This window comes from Lissotriton helveticus, chromosome 8 (assembly GCF_964261635.1).
Source record: "Lissotriton helveticus chromosome 8, aLisHel1.1, whole genome shotgun sequence".
Taxonomy (NCBI): Eukaryota; Metazoa; Chordata; class Amphibia; order Caudata; family Salamandridae; genus Lissotriton; species Lissotriton helveticus.
In genome coordinates, this window is record NC_136069.1 from 26,296,912 (window position 1) to 26,320,242 (window position 23,331).

Genomic DNA, 23,331 nt, shown 5'->3' on the forward strand with positions numbered 1-23,331 from the left:
AGTCTTTTGCTCAACAAACCTTGGAACCGTTCAATGAGCGGACCAAAGAGGGAGCTCCTTACTATCCAACAGGTGACTAGCATTGGCACGCAATCAAGCTGCCAATTAAGCTAAATTGGTGAATTTTCGCCACTATTTAAGCACGTTTCTGGTGCACTAACATTGTCTACAGATCCGGGCAGACGAGAGGATGTTCGAGAAGGCGTTCCAAGGAATAATATAGAGGTGAGGGTTTCTGTCAGATGAGCAGAGCATTAGGTCAGGACAGAATGCAGAATGCATTGTATTAGGAGTAGATGGACATTGAGTGATCTTATATTTTCTTTCTTGTTTATTTAGATAGGCAATAACCCAGAGTTGGGTAATCCAGGGTTAAGATGAAAGCATAATACGTACAGATGAAGGTTTCTTTGGGATAGCAAATAAAGGTGAGATTAGGAGGAGGAGAATCACCGCTATCTTTTTGTTTACAAAAAGTAAGGATGGCTCTTACCTAATGTTCATTTTTTGAATTTATAGAATCCTAATCTTCAAGACTTTAATAAGCACGGACGCTCTACTGGCATATTCGAGAGAGGAGAATAAATAACTAAGGAAGTTGAAATTAGGTATATATTTTTTGACTTGGTTACTTCGATGCTTAGGATAATCTTAGGCACATAAGGATATCATGCAACTTCCAATACTAGTTAAATGCGAGTACAAGCAACATTATGAATGTACTAACTGAACAAACTTTTTATACTGGTCGAACATGGCAGTAGGTCAAATACTGAGAAGGGACAGGTTACCTGTTTTAAGGGGGATATAGTTAATTCCTTCCAACTCTGCCTCACCTTAACATGCACTTTTCACGTGCAATAGACATTTGCAGCCTTTTAGAGTTGTGTTTACATTTTGTATATGGGGTTGGAATAATGGAGGTGTCCTTGTTCTTATTTTTGGACATCCCCACAGATTGTACACATTCCAGATTTTGGGCCGCCTTCTGAAAAAAGAAAAAAGAAAAAACCTAAACAGAAAAAACCTAAACTGAATAAACGTAAGGATTATCTGTTGAACAGCTGTAGAATACACTCTGACACAGTAAAATTTGTAGAGGTGAGCAGGATGATATTGTAAATTTGCTCTAACTATACACAAGTCTGCTGTTGACTAGAATGCATGGGTAATTGTTTTATGTTTTTTCGTTATTATTTCATATGTATAATAGAGATGGAACAGTGACTAAAAAAACTGAGATATCACGTTGCACGAACGATAGGACAAGTGTTACTTGTCTGTTTAATTAAAGTAGAAGATAGGTACGAGGCAATGTACTTGTTCATTGATATTATGATCTTTTGTTTTGTTTTGATCACGTTTTTGTATATATTTTTTCACAGCCCTGAGGACGTCCCATTTGGGGACGAAACGCGTCGGCTGTTGAAAGGCTGTTGAACGTACTTTATCATTTATGAAAAGTTGTCGAAAAGAATGAAAGAAAACATTGAAAATGCTGATAAGACGTCTCTAAGGAATATGATTTATTGTGATTGATTTTTGTTAATGTTTGGGTGCATATATTTGTAAATTTTCACGCTCCTTCCTTATCTTTTCAAATTGGTAGGCTGCACAGTACCTGCACATGGGGTGGGATGGCGTGTGCCCTTGTGGTTGGATGTTCCAATAGTGGGTGGAGGTCCCTGATTAGGTCCAGGATAGTTTGGGGAGCAAGCCTGTGCCTCTGTAGGATCTCTGGCTCAGTTAGCTGGAATAGAGTGATCCTCTGTCTGTACACCTGCTCCTCCCTCCTCCAGACCCTCTCTCCTTCTGCTTGTAGCCATAGCCTCGCAATGACATAGAAAGCCGCCATTCTGGTGAAAATGTTGCATTTTGGGACCTTTTTTATACCCTGCACCTGTTTACCACCTGATTTCAATCCATGGTAAATACCGACTCTTAAATACCGAATTTCATGCAAATTCGGCATTTAAGAGCTTACCTACATCTGGAGAACCTGGCCTTATGGGCCAGGCGGTGCAGGGCACGCCTAAGATCTCCGGGTTCACCTGCCTTGACAGACAGAGACACGAGACACTCCGTTAGGCGTAGAAAGCAGGTTTATTAGCTGCAGCTAAGCACAGTTATCCTAGAAGTTACACACAAGGTGGATTCTCAGGAGACTGCCACTTCATTCCGTGGCGCACAGTCTATTATACAACACAAGTTCACAATGACAACTCCCAAAACACACAAAACTGACAAATAGGAATAGTTCGAAAACAAGCTATCATATGTCTAAAACACACCCTCCTTTCAGACCCCGTGTTCTCTGCTCCCCACAAGTTAATCAACACTAGTGCCCGTAATTCAATTTGCAGGTGGTACAACACGTTACAATACTTCAAAAGACAGGCTATGTAAAAAGAGAACACACGAAGAGAATAGTGAAGGCCAGTTAAACAAGATAACGTCAGATAGAATGGTGGGACCCAAACAGTGGAGTAAGACATGGATTAATCAGTCTAGACATGGATTTACGAATTCGGCCAGACCCTGACATCGGTTTCGTAAACACGGGCAGGAGTTACACTTTAACAAGAAAAACATGTGGCAGCTGAAGAGGCAAAAACACCACGTTTACCGCGTTAGCCGTGCTGCCTGAGTGAGGCAACACAAAATGGCGGCCAAGCACAAAATGGCGGCTGAATACGAAGGGGAATCGGAAACTACGTAACCTCAGAACCTCCTTTTGCCATACTCAGGCAAAGCACAAAGGAATCATGTTAGTCTGAGTCGATATCGATGGTCATGAGGTCATTGAGTTGTTGCTGCACCATCATCCTAATATTCTCGGTTTGCTGTGCTACTGACTTAGAGACACATATAGTGGCACAAAGTCCACAAAGAGCTGGGCCACACTGTAAACAGAGACAGCAAGAAAAGATGATCACTAGGATTACTCCAAGGAAAGTTAACAATTTCCATCCCCAGGTGGACAGTAGTCCCCAAAACCATCCCATCACAGACCAATCTCCAGTATCCTGGTGAATGGATTCAGAGATGACATGTAGCTTAGAGATGGCTTGGTATACTGTAGGGGCATTATCAGGAATATAAACGCAGCAACTAGACCCAATTAATTTACAGACTCCTCCTCTATCTGCAAGGACAATGTCTAGAACCATTCGGTTCTGCAAAGTCATAAGGCGATCCGCCTGAAGTCCAGCCGTCAAATTACTCAATGCTCCAGAAGTTACATTTATGGTAGCATAAACTACACGAATTAAGTGTCTGATGTTTCTGCTGTTGGGCATTGGACCCCAAAAGGGAAGAAACCCTTTCAGAAAATCTCCTCCCTCTTGTCCAGCCGTGTCTTCAGTATCGACAATCCCTCTACCAAGTCTCTTTCTATAGTGATTTGCAGGAGCAGTATATGTAGGAGGGAGAAGGAAAGGTATGTAACATGTTCCCGAAAAATATGTGGGAAGCCATGTATAAGCTCTGTCATGACAGATAAAATATGTACCCTGAGATGGCACTAACGGTGAGGAAATTCAGAGGGTATAAACATACGTACGGGAGCAATTACTCTTCTCTTGCTTAATTTTGGTATTCTGGCCATTTATTTGTAAGCACAAATTACCTCTTTGGGGTAAAACCCAAATCGGTGTAAATTCCTTCTGTTTAACCTTATCAGTAAGAGTAGTCACATAACGAGTCACATTCCACCCATCATATGCTCTCTTCTCATCCTTAGGGATTTTACTAATATCAGCAATCTTTGCCATAGTTACTATTCCCTTTATCAAAGGACTGTGACTGAAATCCACTCCACCATTATAGGACCCAACAGGAGGATATCGGAGTTGGTTCTGGTATGCATTAGAGAACATAGCCAGATAAGCCCAAGCAGAACCTTCATATGAAAATGGAAGGACTAAGTACGGCATCCCTCTTTCCGTATTATGTGGCATGAGCCCACAAACCCAACAATCAGTAGTATTTATTATCAATTGATGCTGGTGTAATAATTGAATAAACGAATGATTAAAATATTCCATTCTTCTTATTTGCTCATGTTCTGGGAGTGAGTAAAATGTATGCGGAGAAATAGAAGTAGAGGAAATCAAAGAAACAGAGGTAGGTACAGGTGTCGGTTGTATAATATGTACGATCCATCCTATGCATGCTAATAAACTGCACAAACATACTAAAATACACAATGCTACGCCACAACGACTGAACAGTAATTTCTTATAATGTCGTTTTTTCATTATTCTAATATCATCACCTTTTCCTGCACTATCCATTACTCTAAAGGCGTTGCTCACAATAATCTTCCTTAATCACTTGGCTGTGATTGTTAGCCGTCCTATGACACTGCAATTCCTGTTGACCTAGTCAATTCAATTTCATGAAGCTTTATTCGGTGCTTTCACAAGTAATTACCATAAAAGCAAACAAGCAAAATGTTAACAGTAGAGAAACACATAAGTTAAAAAATTACATGAAGAATTTAAAAAATCATACTCTTCCTGAGTTGAATAGACTTACATAAAAACGTTGCAATAAAAAAACATTTGTCCGGCGAGTTCAGTTCATAGATCATATTCATGGCATCCTCCACATTAAAAATCACTAAGTGACAAATCCTGGACAACACAAATCGAAGTGCTTGGCACAATACAGGAGGACACCATCACATGATCAATGATGGAATTAAAATTCCTTCCTGTAAAAGTGGGTATAATATGACCATCTTCATCCTCCCCTTGTTCTAGTAGCTCTAAATCATAAGTTGCCATGAGATTATTAATAGCATCACCATAGGCGCTATGTGGAAAATGTGCTATACAGTTGTCGCTATTATCTAGCATTCCACATGCCCTAGAACGTGACAAAGGACAAATTGAAAGATTAAAATCACCTAACAAAATAAAGTTAAAAGAACATTTTGCTTCGAAAACAAGCTTCACGAGTGCTCTTTCTAAATCATCTATAACTAAATGACGGGAGCTATTAAAAACATTATTATAAAAATTTATAAACACCACCTTACAGCCACCCTTTTCCTTAACCCACAAAATTTGCGAGTGCGTTCCTACCGCAATATATTTAACAACTGTAAGTGGTAAGTCTACAGACAATAGTAAAAGCAAGCCACCCTTCGCTCTACCATGCCTTGATTCTGTTGCTTCTAAACTGTAACTCACAAAACCATCGACACTTAGACTACTGGTACACTACGTTTCCTGTAGACAAAGAATGTCATATGACCTAACTAAATCTACCCAACCCGGGTTCTTTTCCTTAGAGGCCCACCCTGAGATATTCCAGCTCACCATAGAAGCCCCCCTCTTGACACTACTATTAGGCGGACTGGTCAAAGTATCAGATACCTTATCCCCATTCAGATCCGGACTGCCTTCAACTATACCAGCACTATTGGGCGCAGAACGATTATAGATTGGATCGAAAGTCACCAATTCGGGGGCTTTTAGACTGGTCCCCGGATCTATCCTGACTGACTCATCCAGGCTGGGGAAGGGCACTAATTCTTGATTATTGTTGATAGTAGTGGTCAGAGCCACATTCGTGCTTGCCCCGATTTCAGTTACACCCCAACAGGATTCATTATTAAACTTTTCCCCCCGTTAAATAAACTATACCCCCTAACCTTTGGCTGTCAATCGTTCATGTCCATGGAACTTAAAGCTTGAAAGCTATTAGAAATTGGAACCTCAAAGGTCGGATGAGGGATAGGGAAAAAGGGTCTACCGCTGGGAACAACCTGCGGTACTTTATTCAGGTGGTCATAGAAGTACCCCAAAGGATGGACCTGTACTTTGTCTGTATCAGGATTTAGTGAGGCAGCTCTAAGTAAAACAGTTGCCACGTGTTGTGGGTGTTTAAAGTTGACAATTATACAATCACCCCTGTGCACTTTCTTAGAGTTGCTAATCCAGTTAACTCTCCTGGTACTAAGTATTTGGTCGAAGTAATTTAGCGGAAACCCACACTGCTTATGTAACCAGGAAACAGTTTTATTTTTTAGGGAATCATGGGTTTCACTGTAAGATGAAGAAAGGTTAAGGGTTAGGGGTGGCACATTGGTAAGAACAACCGTAAAGGGTGCACAGTCAGGAGGAAGATCTATATAACTACCCCTATAGACTGGTAGTTCCTTCTTACTATCTGGTGCCACAGTGGCCTTCTTACTCTTATCAACTAGTACAGTGGCGGGCTTAGCCCTTTTATTCTGAGTCCCTTGCAGAACTGTAGCCACCCTCTTATGCTGCTTATGCTGCTCCACCCTAGTAATTGATGTAACAACCTTACTTACACCCGGTAACACCCCTTGCTGGCTTGATCCAGCCTTGCTAGTTATAGGCCCGCTTTCAGTAGCTGGTGTATCACCTTGCTGCCTCAATCCAACATTGATGACTGAGGCGCTCCTGTCACTGGAGCTAGAACGAGCAGTATTATCAGTATTGACATTATGAGCTATCAAAAGATTGCCCAACCTTGTGACTTCGGCAGAAATTAGATGTATTTTATCTACCAAGGGTTTGACAATACTTACAAACTTATCCTCAATAAAATTAGCCAACATGTCAAGTAGTTCGGAGTTCAAATTGGCAGCAAAATTCTCCATTGAAGTTCCCTTATTACAGACAGTTTTCTTAGGTGTAAGAGCAGTTTTTTTTCCGTATATTGGATCCCCCATATTTTAATTGCACTTTTCTACAGGCCCTTACTTCTCTCCTGATCTTCACCGGAAGTTCAGGGCTGTCGGTGAGAGCGTCCAACAAAAGATCATCATTAGGCACTGTAGGACACGGTTCTATATTCACAGTTGATGCCTCCAGGGATACTTCCAATGGCTCTGCTACCACTACTTGGGTGGATGCATCCGATAGTACTAATTCTGGGGCACATGGTAAACCAAGGATTAAATCATCAACTGCAGCCATAGCGGGGGGAATTGTGCCACAGGTGGGGGTGAGGTCCCACGCCCCAAGGATTTCCTCCTCTCGTCATTGATTTTATTAACTACCTTTACCAGATAGTTATCCAGTGTGGCCGACTGTTTGGAATGTTTAGACATTGTGTCTTGATCAATTACGCTCTAATCTATGGGGTATTAGTTATGGGCTATAAAATATGGAAGTCTCACGTACTATGGATGGAACCTTGGACATGCAGGGGGTATAGCCCTGCCCTGGCTCGGCACGAAGCGGGGACTGCGTTCTTTTTACAGCGCCTCCTGGCATCAGATGGTGACATGTGTCCCGCCACTGGGGCGTCTGGGGGTGGTGGTTGGTCACCTCCCTCCGTACAGCGGCCGCTTAGGCTGAAGTCTGCGGCGGCGGGAAGGAGACTGGAGGTGCTGGTGGCGACGTTCCTCAGGACAGGGCAGCACGCCCGGCAAAAGGTCAGTTGCCCTCGTGGAAAGGGGGAATGGCAACAAGGGGGAGGGCAAGGAGGCAAGGGGAAAAGACCGAGCTGTGTGGGCTATGTGACCCTGCTCAGTTTTTGTGCCACTAAATAAAAAAGCTGTGTTACTTTGCTTTAGTTATTTAAGGGGTGAAAGTGGGCAGCTGGAGACAGTATCAAATGAGCAGCTGTATCGAATAGAATAGAAAGTGAGCAGCTGCAAACGGTAGCAAATTAGTTGGCGACTCAGTCCAAGCAAAAACGATCTTTCTTCCCTTCTAGACCTTCGTTGTTGGACCGCAATGCATGATGGAGCTAGTAGTCCCGCTGTTACTATAGCTGTCCCCAATAACAAGCCATTTCAGGGTTCACTTTAGGGTCAGATTTCTCAGGACAACCACGTTTTCACTGAAAGCCCCCTGTGCGCGATGACATCTATGCCACAATGCAGGCACCGCAGACCGCAATCCGAGGTTTCTAGACAGCGGTAGTTTCCATACTACCATTCAGCTACCGAGCTTTAACCCCTCAGGACCATTCTAACATCATCCCCTTTTCCTGCACTATCCATTACTCTAAAGGCGTTGCTCACAATAATCTTCCTTAATCACTTGGCTGTGATTGTTAGCCGTCCTATGACACTGGAAGTCCTGTTGACCTAGTCACTATTCAGGTCACAGCCTAAGACTCCTACCGTGACCCTGCAACTTGATGGATAAAGGAAAAGGAATGTCTCTTTAACCGCATGCGTGCGGGCGGAATTCCGCTCGTACGCGGAGATTTCCGAAACCGCACTTTACGTGACGAGCTGGGCTCGTCATCAGCGTAGCAGGAGGCTACCTCATGACGAGCCCAGCTCGTCATCAGCGTGGAAGGGGTTAAATACAAAACAGATAGAAAAAAACACAAAAACTTCAATTGTCCTTCGGCAACCTTTTTCTCAGGTTGTACCGTGTTTTGCCAAGTACTGTCTGATCCTTAAACAAAGTCTCTGGATCTGATGTGTTTAGTCTTAAAGATAAAGGTACAGCTTCCTGCAAAACGTTGTCGTCTTCCTTCTCTGAACTGGTCTAATCCAGACGTGCACTACTGAATGGTACAAATCTGGGTACCTTCTCACACTCGTTATCACCAACACCTTCTCGAACCCACTGATCATAAGGTAAAGGCAATGGTGCCTTTTTGCAGTGCACGCCGTGGATCCAGTTCTTCTTCCCCACGACGTTCACGGCTGTACGAGTAGTCAGCAGCACTTGTCTCGGCGGCCCCCAACGAGGTTCCAAATTCTTCTTCCTCTGGAAGTTCTTGAGACAGACCCAGTCACCGGGTTGGATGGAGTGTCCTGGGTCTGAGGAGGCCTCTGGCACAGCGTTTTGGACCTGTTGACGAATAACACGTAATTTAGTGGTGAGGTCATGCAAGTAGTCAACCAACAATGGATATGGAATGTCCAAGTATCTTTTGGGTCTGGGGACTCCCCAGATGTTAGCTGGGCGTCCAAAAACAATCTTGTAAGGGCTAAGTCCCAAACGAGAATGTACAGTCATTCTAGTTCAAAGAAGTGCCAAGGGCAAGGCATCAGGCCAAGAAAGACCTGTGCTAGCCTGAATCTTCGCTAACTTAAGTTTGAGAGTGCCATTATAGCATTCCACCAGACCCGCTGACTGAGGATGGTTTGCCGCATGGAATTTATCTCTAATACCAAGACCCACACACACTTTCTGCATAATTTGGCCTACAAATTCACTTCCATTGTCACTCCAGACAATGCGCGGCAAACCAAACCTTGGGAAAAATTCTTTCAGAAGAACCTTAGCAGTAGACAAAGCAGTATTGTCCTTTAGGGGGTAGGCCTCTATCTATCTGTAAAAGGCACAAACCACCACTAGGACGTACTTGAGATTGTTAAAACGTTCCATATGAATGTAGTCTATCTGCAGTACCTCAAAAGGATACGTAGGGGGAGCAAAGTGACCTGCTGGAGTTGGAGTTCCCTTTCCTGGATTGTGCATCAAACAAACAATGCAATGTTTCACTACGTTTTCTGCACATTTAGGAATACCTTCATTATGCCATACTGGAGCTAAAAGTTTACATATGCCCCTTGCATTGATATGGGCTGGTCCATGAGCCATAGTGACTACAGGCAGTACATACGCATCTGGTAACAACCATAGTTGATGCTCTGACAATTCCGTCCAACACCCCATTGTATCCAACATTCCCGTACTTTCTCTCCACGTACTCAATTCTTTCTCGTGGCCTCCTTCTGAATCGCTTTCACGCTTTCTACTGTGTCTTCACACATACCACCTTCTGCGACCCATCTTGCAGGGCCTGCAACATACATGCGACTTTCAACATTTTTGCCGTTTCCTTCGCTATTTCATCTGCAAATGCATTTCCTTGACCCACATCATCAGTAATCTTTTTATGCGCACTGCACTTCACAATCGCTATCTGAGTAGGCAAAGCAAGTGATTCAAGAAGGTCAGTCACCAACTGACCATGCTGTATTTTAGTGCCGTGGGAGGTAAAAAATCCTCTTTCTCTCCACAAACGGCCGAAACTATGGGCAACGCCAAATGCATATTGGCTGTCTGTATAAACAGTCACTCTTTTCCCTTTCGCCAACACACATGCTCTCGTCAATGCAATCAGTTCTGCAACTTGCGCTGAGTCCTGTGAAATGCGTGAGGTTTCTACTACTGTGTGCAAAGTTGTAACAGCATAAGCAGCTGTCATCTTGCCATTAGGAAGTTTGAAACAGGACCCACCTACCCACAGGATCCCATCCGGATCCACAAGTGGTGTATCTTTCAAACCAATTCGGCCCTTGGTTTCCTCTTCTGTACGGAGAAAACAATCATGCTGATCTAGTACAATTTACTTATTTACAACAGGCAACAATGTTGCTGGATTCAAAACATTGCATCTCCTGATATGTATATGGCTGGCTAAAAGCGTCAACTCATATCCAGACAAACGGGCACTCGTTAAGTGTTGGGTTTTTGTCCTATTCAAAAGAGTATCCACTGCATGTGGCACCATAACATTAAGAGTATGATCCAACACTAATCCAGCAGATTGACGAATAGAGATCGCCGCTGCTGCTGTTGCTCTGAGACAACTGGGTAATGCCTTAGCTACCGGATCTAATGTAGCCGAAAAATAGGCACATGGCCTCTGTTTGTCTCCAAATGGCTGTGTCAGAACTGATAATGCACAACCTTCTCTCTCATGTACATACAGTGTAAAAGGTTTACTGTAGTTTGAAGTACCCAACACAGGAGCAGAACACAAAGCAGTACGTAAATCAGAAAAACTCTTCTGACACTCATCAGTCCAAGGAAGAGGTTGGGGCATATCTTTCAGAGTGAGTGCCAACAAAGGTTTGGCTAGTAGTGAAAAATTCGGAATCCATTGTCTACAATAAGAGGTAATGCCTAAGAAAGCACGCACCTCTCTTTGTGTGGATGGAACAGGCATTCGTGCAATCTCATGGATACGTTCTGGGGTCAATCGCCTTCCCTCCTTCGACAAGAGATGACCTAAATAGGTAACCTCTTGTCGGCAATACTGTAACTTAGAAGGTGACACCTTATGATGTAGATCAGATAAATGTTGCAAAAGCGACAAAGTCGCATTTTTACAGACATCTTCTGAATCAGCAGCTACCAACAAATCATCGACGTATTGGATGAGAGTAGCACCCGCTGACAAAGAGAAGGTGTCAAGCTGGGATTTCAAAGCCTGACTATAAATGGAGGGACTTCACAATAGCCTTGAGGTGCACGTTTAAATCGAAAACTTCGGCCTCCGAGAGAGAAGCCAAAGAGATCCCTACTTTCTTCAGCAATAGGAATGCTAAAGAGAGCATTTTTGAGGTCAATAACCGAAAACCATGCTGCCGAAGCAGGAATCATAGTAAGCAAAGCAGTGATATCTGGAACAGCAGGAAACTGAGGGACAACAATTTTGTTAACCTCTCGAAGATCAATCACAAAACGGTACACAGGTGGCTGTGAAGCATCAGTACGTTTAAGAACAGGCAAGACAGGGCTATTACAAACATTTCCTCTGGTCTCTTCGACCACACCTTTCTGAACCAAGTCATAAACAATGGCCAACGAAGCTCTCTCACCATCATTAGATATCTTGTATTGAGGAATACGTGGCAACTTAACATCAGGCTTAACAGTAATCACATAAGGTGGAATTTGAAGCAAACCAACGTCATTCAGACCCGTAACCCAAAGCGTAGCAGGAAGTGAACGCAGTTCAAGTGGCAGCTGCTCTTTAGACACATACATTGGAGAAGTCAATTTATCACCAAAGTAAGATGTACACCAGAGGGTGAGCAATACAATGTAGCATGCAAGCGTTTCAATAAGTCCAAACCCAATAGATTCTCTCCGCAACCCGTCGTCAAAAGGAGTGGAGCCTCTAAATCATACGGACCAATTGAAATGGGCAAAGGACAAGAAACAGGATTAGTGACTGGGGCGCCAGAGAATCCTACAGAAACATTTGTTAAGCCAGACAAAGGTGCCCCAGGGAGTTTGGAATGCATAATAAAACTTCTTATTGCACCAGTATCCAAAAGAAATGGCTCTTTAACACCCAATGCTACCACATTAACATAAGGTCCATCTTGATCCACTGGAACTGATACGACTCCCTTACTCTGTCTATGGCTGTCCTAGCTGGTGTGGAAATCAGCGTTCTCACTATCTGAGCAATAATCATCATTGTAATATTGTGCAGACTGGGAATTCCGCTGATCAAAATAATTTGTAGAGTCCTTAGGGGGAGAGGGATGTCGTTCCTGAGATGACGCACCACGTCCTCTACCTCTGGACACTGACCGAGAATCACCACGACCCCGTGGTGCTAATGATCCACCATAACGTTGCAATAACATCGGACAACTATTCTTAAAATGACCTTCTTCCTTACAATAGGCGCACTGATTAGGACCCAATGGAAATCGCGGAGCTGAAGATACCAGTTTCTGCCACAACTTTCTGAAACTGTTGAGGTTGTTGAAACTGGGACTGAGCAGAATGAGGGGGATAAGCCTGTTGCAAAAGAACCTTCATTTTTAATTCCTTAGTCTTTTTCTTCGCTTTCTCCTTATCTTCCTTATCCCTATTCTCATAATACTGAGCAGTAGCTAATATCTGGGCAGTTGAAGAAACGGCCCATGAACTCTCCGATTGTTTCAATTTATGCGATAATTCTGGAAGTAGATTAAAGACAAATTTATCTACAAATAATCGCTGTCCACCCTCGGTACTCATATCTTGACCACTATGGTCGATGAAAGTCTCTTCAAAACGAGTAAAGAAATCGGAGACACTTTCATCAGTCTTTTGTTTGCACGCTGCTAACTTATCCCAGTTAACGCGTACAGCAGGCATCATCGTTTTCATGAGATTTATTATTCTACCGGGCAATTCCGTAATCAAATCATCAGGTTTGGCACCACCTACTTGTCTTCCATCTGCTGCCGTAATAGCAGCCCAATTACCACCTAAAGCTTGATCGTGGTCTTGTTTACGAATTCTGGTCCATATCGCTTGTGGGACTACATTTCCCATAAGTAAATCAATATCTGCCAAATTCATGATACATGCATCAACAGTTTGGGACAATTCTTTATAATACCCAGCAGGATTCTTATGAGGATCCGGTAAAGACTGTTTAAGTGCCAATACCTCTGATCTTTTCCAAGGATCATGTACCCATATACGCTGAAAATGAGGGAGAACAGGCGAAATAACGTTCGCATCTCCTTTTCTCCATATTGGAGGAACTTCTCGCATAGGATATTGTGTCGTCTTACGACGAACCGGAAGGTCAGGTTCAAGAGAAGTTTGAGAGAAAAAGGAAGATCGGAAATAACAAGCTTTTGAATAGCATGCTCTATATTAGGACCCACAATAAATCCCTTATCGAATTGATCCTGTACTTCGAAGAGATCTTTAGGAGGTGAATCTAGATTCGCATCTCTCCATTCTTTAATAAGAGTTCTACACATGACATTGAAGACATACCTCTGTGTAGGCGCATTCCTTTGAAGGAAAGTGTCTAAAATATCACACACACTATACTGTATACTACTCATAATCCAGTTACGAGCAAGAGAATCTAACTTAGTCTGTTCTTCCAAATCTGGAATTTGGCTACGAGACTGCCTTCGAGACGAAGCAGGAGAAAAGTAAAGAGGCCCAAGAAAAGGCGACAAAAGACCGGAAACAGTGTTAACTAATCGTTGTCGGGCTGTGGGGGAATCTGACACTAAAACAGGAGATAACGTATTCTGCAAGACAGGAGAAGGATCTGGAGCAAAAGAAACGAAAGGTAAAGGAGACTGAAGCCCAGAAGATTGGGGTGCAGGAGTCGCTGGTAAAGGGGTCGCTGGTAAAGGGGGCGGAGGTGGAATCACAGGAAGAGGCAAAGGTGGAGGTAACGTCAATAGGTGGGTCATGAAAGAATCTTCATCAGGAGTCTTTCTCTTTGATGCAGTAGGTAACACAGGATAACATCTGTCTATTGCCATACGATGTTGTCTTTTCGATACCTCAACCAACTGATCTGCCTCATCATTTTTAAGTTGTTGGGCAGCCTGTAAAACCGTCATATTCTGCTCTTTCTTATCTTTCTTCATTTGTTTAATTTCTTTCTGTTTGGCTTCCTTACGCCAGAGGCGGAAAGAGTCAAACATTGCCGGCCGGGCTTTTCTTTTAAATAAAATTGTTTCCAAATTATCTAGTATCTCAGGCTCAAAAGTACCATTTTGTGGCCACCGTAGAACACCATCTTTCCTCGTATATCGGACCCGGGTTTCATTAAAAATAATAGGACCAAGACCATGTTTCGAATAGAGCTCGTAAGTGGGAGTTCCAACCGGAGGAATCGGACAAGAATCCTCTAGCCGGGAATCCCTAGAACAACCAAGACAACAACATTTCCTAAACTTACTGAATCCAGGCATTTCGTAACAAAGTGGACTTTCTTACAAACGTCAAGGGATTTTAGACAATAGTTACAGCACAAATATACTTACCCCTTGGCTTCGGTTAGCGCGCTAATCGAATAACAAAAACAAAACAAAAAAGTGGGCGCTACCCACGAATACTTAACTAAATGCTTTCTCACGCCAACAGGTGTCCGTCTAACGTCTCGTGATACCAATCATCACCAGAGGGCCAAGGCAGGGCGACAGTCAGGGCAGCAGTCGTCAGCAGCCGTCGGGAAGGAGTAGCCACGCTTCAAAAGACCGTCGGTCCACTTCGACATACAGGGGTCGCTCACGTGGCTCACGAAATCCTCTGGAATTTTCTTGCGAAGCTCCTCACGACTTTCGGGCAAAACTACTACCACTGAAGTCACCCCACGTGGGGTGCCAATTGGAGAACCTGGCCTTATGGGCCAGGCGGCGCAGGGCATGCCTAAGATCTCTGGGTTCACCTGCCTTGACAGACAGAGACACGAGAAACTCCGTTAGGCGTTGAAAGCAGGTTTATTAGCTGCAGCTAAGCACAGTTATCCTAGAAGTTACACACAAGGTGGATTCTCAGGATACTGCCACTTCATTCCGTGGCGCACTGTCAATTATACAACACAAGTTCACAATGACAACTCCCAAATGCACAAAACTGACAAATAGGAATAGTTCGAAAACAAGCTGTCATATGTCTAAAACACACCCTCCTGTCAGACCCCGCGTGCTCTCCTCCCCACAAGTTAATCAACACTAGTGCCCGTAATTCAATTTGCAGGTGGTACAACACGTTACAATACTTCAAAAGACAGGCTATGTAACAAGAGAACACATGAAGAGAATAGTGAAGGACAGTTAAACAAGATAAAGTCAGACAGAATGGTGGGACCCAAACAGTGGAGTAAGACATGGATTAATCAGTCTAGACATGGATTTACAAACTCGGCCAGACCCTGACATCGGTTTCGTAAACATGGGCAGGAGTTACACTTTAACAAGAAAAACACGTAGCAGCTGAAGAGGCAAAAACACCACGTTTACCGCGTTAGCCGTGCTGCCTGAGTGAGGCAACACAAAATGGCGGCCAAGCACAAAATGGCGGCTTAATACGAAGGGGAATCGGAAACTACGTAACCTCACATCTCAAATACTCATTTTTACCATTTCTTATTTTCCGATTCAGTAAATTTACCGATTCGGTAAAGTTTCCGAATCGGTAATTTTACAGAATCTGTATATTTTCCAATTCGCTAAATTTTCCGATTCGGAAACTTTACCGATTCGGTAAGGTTTCCGATTCGGTAACTTTTCCGATTCGGAAAATTTACCGATTTTGAGGTTTTTGTGTCCCCTACATCCCAAATGCCCAATACCGGTCGGTAACGGCCGAAAATCGGTAATTTCGGCCGTTACCGACCGGTATTGGCCTACCTACATCTGGCCCAATGTCATTTACAATGCCATTACTTGATTAATGCTTCAAGAAGGGAAAAAAAAACAATAACATTTTCAGTACCAATAGCTCAAAACAATGTAATTGCGAGACCTATTGCATTGTAAATGTTTGTTAATTCAAGCCTTGTTTTTCCCAAATTAATTCTTTCCTGGACTCTGGTCTCCTCCATCTCCCTTCTTTAGGGGACACAGACGCTGGTGCTCCTAGCTGATCTGGGTGAGAAAACACAAGCCAGGTTCCTCCTCGCTCCCTCTGGACAAGTCCCTGTTTGGTTCTTTTCAAGAAAAATCTCCAAACGTGGCTCTTTAAGTGGCACTTTGTCGCTCAGCCTCTATTCCTTAGCGCCTGGATGCCCGCTTTAGGATTTGCAGCACATTATAAAATATTAGAAAGGCCTTCACTGACTCCCTGTGTTTTGTGCTATCACTTCTGTGCTCTAATGTTTTCCTTTGTCTTTCTCCCGCAGGATGCGTGACTGTTCTCTCACTGCCCCACACTGCGCAGATCTCGCCTCTCTTCTCAAAACAAACACATCCCTCACAGAGATGGACCTGAGCCGGAATAAGCTGGAAGACCCTGGAGTGAGAGAGCTGTGTGAAGGACTGAAACACCCAGGCTGCAAAATACAGAAACTTGTGTAAGGAACTCACTGCACATGTCTTTGTTACCGTTATTATGGTTACATCTGTGGAGATGCTTGTCCAGTCTGTACCCACTCAAGTGGCCAGTCAGGGCCCTGGGGAGCTGGTCCTGTTGTCGTCCAACATGGGAATTGAGGAGAGAAATTGGCCTAGAAAGAGCTTGGTTGCGTGTGGTGGGATCTTGTGCATGTGCTGGAGCACTGAGTTATTGGTGGAAGTCTCCTTAGAATATGCTGAGAAAGGGCTTTGAGGTGTGCGGGTGGAGGGAGGGAAGTGTCACTAAAGGGACTTGTGCTTCAGGTGAGATTAAAGATGGGAAGAGACACATCTCCAGCATGTGACCTCCATGTAAGTGCTCTCCTTCAGTGCATCCTCTCCTCCTGCAGGATGAAGAGCTGCTCTAATGGGTTCATTCTGCACAGATCTCTCCTCAGAAGAAGCACATCTCTCTGAGCTAGCCTTGAGCTAGAGTGACTTGTGGGAGTCTGGAGAGGGCCCTCATTGGTTCATTCTGCATATATCTCTCCTCTGAAAAAGCACATCTCCCTGAGCTGGACCTGAGCAGGGGTGACCTGGGAGAGTCTGGAGGAGTGTTCTCACTGGTTAATTCTGCTCAGATCTCTCTATAGAAGAAGAACATCTGTCTGAACTGGATGGACCTGAGCTGGGGTGACCTGGGGGAGTCTGGAGGTGAGTTCACAGTGGTTCATTCTGCACAGATCTGCCCTCAGAGGAAGCACATCTCTCTGAGCTGGACCTGAGCCAGTATGAACTGGGGGAGTCTGGAGCAGCGCTCTCACTGGTTCTTCTGCACATCTCCCCCCCCCTTTACGAAGCACATCTCCCTGAGCTGGACCTGAGCAGGGGTGACCTGGGGGAGTCTGGAGGAGGGTTCTCACTGGTTCATTCTGCACATCTCCCCTCCGAAGAAGCACATCTCTCTGGGCTGCACCTAAGCTGGGGTGACCTGGGCGGTCTGGAGGAGGGCTCTCACTGGTTGATTCTGCAGAGATCTCTCCTCAGAAGAAGCACATCTCTCTGAGCTGGGGCGACCTGGGGGAGTCTGGAGGAGTGCTCTCACTGGTGCACTCTGGACAGATGTCTCCTCAGAGGAAGCACATCTCTCTGAGCTGGACCTGAGCTCAGGTGACCTGTTCATGAGAAGAGATCTCTCTGGTTCATTCTGCAGATCTCTCCTCAGAGGAAGCACATCTCTCTGAGCTGGACCAGAGCTAGGGTAACCTGAGGGAGTCTGTGGGAGTGTTCTCACTGGTTCACTCTGGACAGATCTCTCCTCAGAATAAGCACATCTCTCTGAGCTGGACCTGAGCTGGGTGACCTGGGAGAGTCTGGAGGAGGGCTCTCATTGGTTCATTCTGCAGATATCTCTCCTCAGAGGAATCACATCTTTCTTAACTGGGCCTGAGCTGGGGTGACCTGGGGGAGTCTGGAGCAGGGCTGTCATTGGTTCATTCTGCAGAGATCTCTCCTCAGAGGAATCACATCTTTCTGAACTGGGCCTGAGGTGGGGTGACCTGGGGGAGTCTGGAGCAGGGCTCTCACTGGTTCCTTTTGCACATCTCTCCTGAAAAGAAGCACATCTCTCTGAGCTGTACCTGAGCAGGTGTGAACTGGGGACTCTTAGGGAGGGTTCTCGCTGGTTTATTCTGCAGAGATCTCTCCTCAGAAAGAAGCACATCTCTCTGAGCTGGGCCTGAGCTGCGATGACCTGGATGAATCTGGAGGATGGTTCTCACTGGTTCATTCTGCACAGATCTCTCCTTAGAAGAAGCACATCTCTCTGAGCTGGGCCTGAGCTGGGGTGACCTAGGGGAGTCTGGAGGAGGGTTTCTTACTGGTTCATTCTGCACATCACTCCTTAGAAGAAGCACATCTCTCTGAGCTGGGCATGAGCTGGGTGACCTGGAGGAGTCTGGAGGAGAGTTCTCACTGGTTCAGTATGCACATCTCTACTCAAAGAAGCACATCTCTCTGAGCTGGGGTGACCTGGAGGAGTCTGGAGGAGGGTTCTCACTGGTTCATTCTGGACAGATCTCTCTTCGGAGGAAGCACATCTCTCTGAGCTGGGCCTGAGCTGGGGTGACCTGGGGGACTCTGGAGGAGGGTTCTCACTGGTTCATTCTGCAGAGATCTCTCCTCAGAAGAAGCACATCCCTCTGAGCTGGTGTTACCTGGAGGAGGGTTCTCACTGGTTCATTCTCCACATCTCTCCTCAGAAGAAGCACATCTCTCTGAGCTGGGGTGACCTGCGGGAGTCTGGAGGAGGGCTCTCACTGGTTCATTCTGCACATCTCTCCTTAGAAGAAGCACATCTCTCTGCGCTGGGCATGAGCTTGGTGACTAAGGGGAGTCTGGAGGAGAGTTCTCACTGGTTCATTCTGCACATCTCTCCTCTGAAGAAGCACATCCCTCTGAGCTGGTGTTACCTGGAGGAGGGTTCTCACTGGTTCATTCTCCACATCTCTCCTCAGAAGAAGCACATCTCTCTGAGCTGGGGTGACCTGCGGGAGTCTGGAGGAGGGCTCTCACTGGTTCATTCTGCACATCTCTCCTTAGAAGAAGCACATCTCTCTGCGCTGGGCATGAGCTTGGTGACTAAGGGGAGTCTGGAGGAGGGTTCTCACTGGTTCATTCTGCAGAGATCTCTCCTCAGAAGAAGCACATCCCTCTGAGCTGGTGTTACCTGGAGGAGAGTTCTCACTGGTTCATTCTGCACATCTCTCCTCAGAAGAAGCACATCTCTCTGAGCTGGGGAGAGCTGGGGGAGTCTGGAGGAGGGTTCTCACTGGGTTCATTCTGCACATCTCTCCTCGGAGGAAGTACATCTCTCTGAGCTGGGCCTGAGCTGGGGTGACCTGCGGGAGTCTGGAGGAGGGCTCTCACTGGTTCATTCTGCACATCTCTCCTCAGAAGAAGCACATCTCTCTGAGCTGGGGTGACCTGGGGGAGTCTGGAGGAGGGTTCTCACTGGTTCATTCTGCAGAGATCTCTCCTCGGAGGAAGCACATCTCTCTGAGCTGGACCTGAGCTGGGGTGACCTGCGGGAGTCTGGAGGAGGGCTCTCACTGGTTCATTCTGCACATCTCTCCTTAGAAGAAGCACATCTCTCTGAGCTGGGCATGAGCTGGGTGACCTGGAGGAGTCTGGAGGAGGGTTCTCACTGGTTCATTCTGCACAGATCTCTCCTCGGAATAAGCACATCTCTCTGAGCTGGGCCTGAGCTGGGGTGACCTGGGGATACTGGAGGAGGGCTCTCACTGGTTCATTCTGCACATCTCTCCTTAGAAGAAGCACATCTCTCTGAGCTGGGCCTGAGCTGGGGTGACCTGCGGGAGTCTGGAGGAGGGCTCTCATTGGTTCATTCTGCAGATATCTCTCCTCAGAGGAATCACATCTTTCTTAACTGGGCCTGAGCTGGGGTGACCTGGGGGAGTCTGGAGCAGGGCTGTCATTGGTTCATTCTGCAGAGATCTCTCCTCAGAGGAATCACATCTTTCTGAACTGGGCCTGAGGTGGGGTGACCTGGGGGAGTCTGGAGCAGGGCTCTCACTGGTTCCTTTTGCACATCTCTCCTGAAAAGAAGCACATCTCTCTGAGCTGTACCTGAGCAGGTGTGAACTGGGGACTCTTAGGGAGGGTTCTCGCTGGTTTATTCTGCAGAGATCTCTCCTCAGAAAGAAGCACATCTCTCTGAGCTGGGCCTGAGCTGCGATGACCTGGATGAATCTGGAGGATGGTTCTCACTGGTTCATTCTGCACAGATCTCTCCTTAGAAGAAGCACATCTCTCTGAGCTGGGCCTGAGCTGGGGTGACCTAGGGGAGTCTGGAGGAGGGTTTCTTACTGGTTCATTCTGCACATCACTCCTTAGAAGAAGCACATCTCTCTGAGCTGGGCATGAGCTGGGTGACCTGGAGGAGTCTGGAGGAGAGTTCTCACTGGTTCAGTATGCACATCTCTACTCAAAGAAGCACATCTCTCTGAGCTGGGGTGACCTGGAGGAGTCTGGAGGAGGGTTCTCACTGGTTCATTCTGGACAGATCTCTCTTCGGAGGAAGCACATCTCTCTGAGCTGGGCCTGAGCTGGGGTGACCTGGGGGACTCTGGAGGAGGGTTCTCACTGGTTCATTCTGCAGAGATCTCTCCTCAGAAGAAGCACATCCCTCTGAGCTGGTGTTACCTGGAGGAGGGTTCTCACTGGTTCATTCTCCACATCTCTCCTCAGAAGAAGCACATCTCTCTGAGCTGGGGTGACCTGCGGGAGTCTGGAGGAGGGCTCTCACTGGTTCATTCTGAACATCTCTCCTTAGAAGAAGCACATCTCTCTGCGCTGGGCATGAGCTTGGTGACTAAGGGGAGTCTGGAGGAGAGTTCTCACTGGTTCATTCTGCACATCTCTCCTCAGAAGAAGCACATCTCTCTGAGCTGGGGAGAGCTGGGGGAGTCTGGAGGAGGGTTCTCACTGGGTTCATTCTGCACATCTCTCCTCGGAGGAAGTACATCTCTCTGAGCTGGGCCTGAGCTGGGGTGACCTGCGGGAGTCTGGAGGAGGGCTCTCACTGGTTCATTCTGCACATCTCTCCTCAGAAGAAGCACATCTCTCTGAGCTGGGGTGACCTGGGGGAGTCTGGAGGAGGGTTCTCACTGGGTTCATTCTGCACATCTCTCCTCGGAGGAAGCACATCTCTCTGAGCTGGACCTGAGCTGGGGTGACCTGCGGGAGTCTGGAGGAGGGCTCTCACTGGTTCATTCTGCACATCTCTCCTTAGAAGAAGCACATCTCTCTGAGCTGGGCATGAGCTGGGTGACCTGGAGGAGTCTGGAGGAGGGTTCTCACTGGTTCATTCTGCACAGATCTCTCCTCGGAATAAGCACATCTCTCTGAGCTGGGCCTGAGCTGGGGTGACCTGGGGATACTGGAGGAGGGCTCTCACTGGTTCATTCTGCACATCTCTCCTTAGAAGAAGCACATCTCTCTGAGCTGGGCCTGAGCTGGGGTGACCTGGGGATACTGGAGGAGGGCTCTCACTGGTTCATTCTGCACATCTCTCCTCAGAATAAGCACATCTCTCTGCGCGGGGGTGATCTGGGAGAGACTGGAGGAGAGTTCTCACTGGTTCATTCTGCACATCTCTCCTCTGAAGAAGCACATCTCTCTGAGCTGGACCTGAGCTTGGGTGACTTGTGGGAGTCTGGAGGAGTGCTCTCACTGGTTAATTCTGCTCAGATCTCTCTACAGAAGAAGAACATCTGTCTGAACTGGATGGACCTGAGCTGGGGTGACCTGGGGGAGTCTGGAGGTGGGTTGTCACTGAATCTTTCTGCACAGATCTCCTCTCAAAAGAAGCACATCTCCCTGAGCTGGACAGACCTGATCTGGGGTGGCCGGGGGATACTGGAGGAGGGTTCTCACTGGTTCATTCTGCACATCTCTCCTCAGAGGAAGCAGATCTCTCTGAGCTGGAATGACCTTGAGTAATTTGGAGGAGGGTTGTCACTGGTTCTTTCTGCACATATCTCCCCTCAGAAGAAGCACATCTCTGAGCTGGACGAACCTGATCTGGGGTGGCCTGGGGGAATCTGGAGGAGGGCTATCACTTGCTCATTCTGCACAGATCTCTCCGCAGAAGAAGAACATCTCTCTGAGCTAGCCTTGAGCTGGGGTGACCCGGGGGAGTCTAGAGCAGGGCTCTCACTGGTTCATTCTGTACAGAAAATTCCACAGAAGAAGAATATCTCTATGAGCTGGACCTGAGGTGGGGTGACCCGGGGAACCATGAAGGAGGTTTCTCACTGGTTCATTCTGCAGAGATTGCTCCTCAGAGGAAGCACATCTCTCTGAGCTGGACCTGAGCTGAGGTGTCATGGAGCAGTCTGGAGGAGGGCTCTCACTAGTTGATTCTGCACATCTCTTCTCAGAAGAAGTACATCCCTCCGAGCTGGACCTGTGCTGGGGTGTCCTGGGGGAGTTTGGAGAAGGGCTCTACTGGTTTATTTTGCACAGATCTCTCCTCAGAAGTTGCACATTTTTCTGAGCTGGGCCTGAGCTGGGGAGGAGGGTTGAAGTATGCAGACTGCAAACTACACACACACAGAGGGAGTTCTGTATTTTATTGTGCTTAATGCTGTGAGCTGAGAATCCGAGACCTCAGTGGAGAGCTTGTATGAGAGAGCTGTGCAGGGCTCCTAAAGAGACATCTGGTGGTTTTCATGTTATTCATGAGGTGAAAGGAAAGGGTTAACTCACTGAAAGAACAAACCCACCTTGGAACGTCATAGGTCCTGCTAACCTGCTCTTTAATTCTATGTTTATTTGAAGACATCCCTCCTCCTGCTCTGGGTCTTATCTGTGTCTCTTCCTCCTCAGGACCGTTCAGTACCCTGAGACTGTGACATCCCTCCTCCTTCTCTGGGTCTTATCTTTGTCTCTTCCTCCTCAGGATGGATCAGTACCTGAGACTGTGACATCCCTCCTCCTGCTCTGGGTCTTATCTTTGTCTTTTCCTCCTCAGGATGGATAAGTACCTGAGACTGTGACATCCCTCCTCCTGCTCCGGGTCTTATCTTTGTCTCTTCCTCCTCAGGATGGATCAGTACCTGAGGTTGTGACATCCCTCCTCCTGCTTCGGGTCTTATCTTTGTCTCTTCCTCCTCAGGATGGATCAGTACCTGAGACTGTGACATCCCTCCTCCTGCTCCGGGTCTTATCTATGTCTCTTCCTCCTCAGGATGGATCAGTACCTGAGACTGTGACATCCCTCCTTCTGCTCTGGGTCTTATCTT

The 23,331-nt window shown here is 46.3% G+C and overlaps 1 protein-coding gene across 1 annotated transcript in view; it reads left to right on the top strand.

Moving 5' to 3' along the window:
• The window catches only part of LOC144773573 (NACHT, LRR and PYD domains-containing protein 3-like), a 221,330-nt gene extending 204,802 nt beyond the window's left edge, over window positions 1–16,528 (top strand). The window contains exon 3 of the mRNA XM_078658690.1: window positions 16,354–16,528. Coding sequence (XP_078514816.1) covers window positions 16,354–16,528 — 175 coding nt within the window. The remainder of the gene's footprint in view (window positions 1–16,353) is intronic.
• Window positions 16,529–23,331: the final 6,803 nt, after the last annotated feature.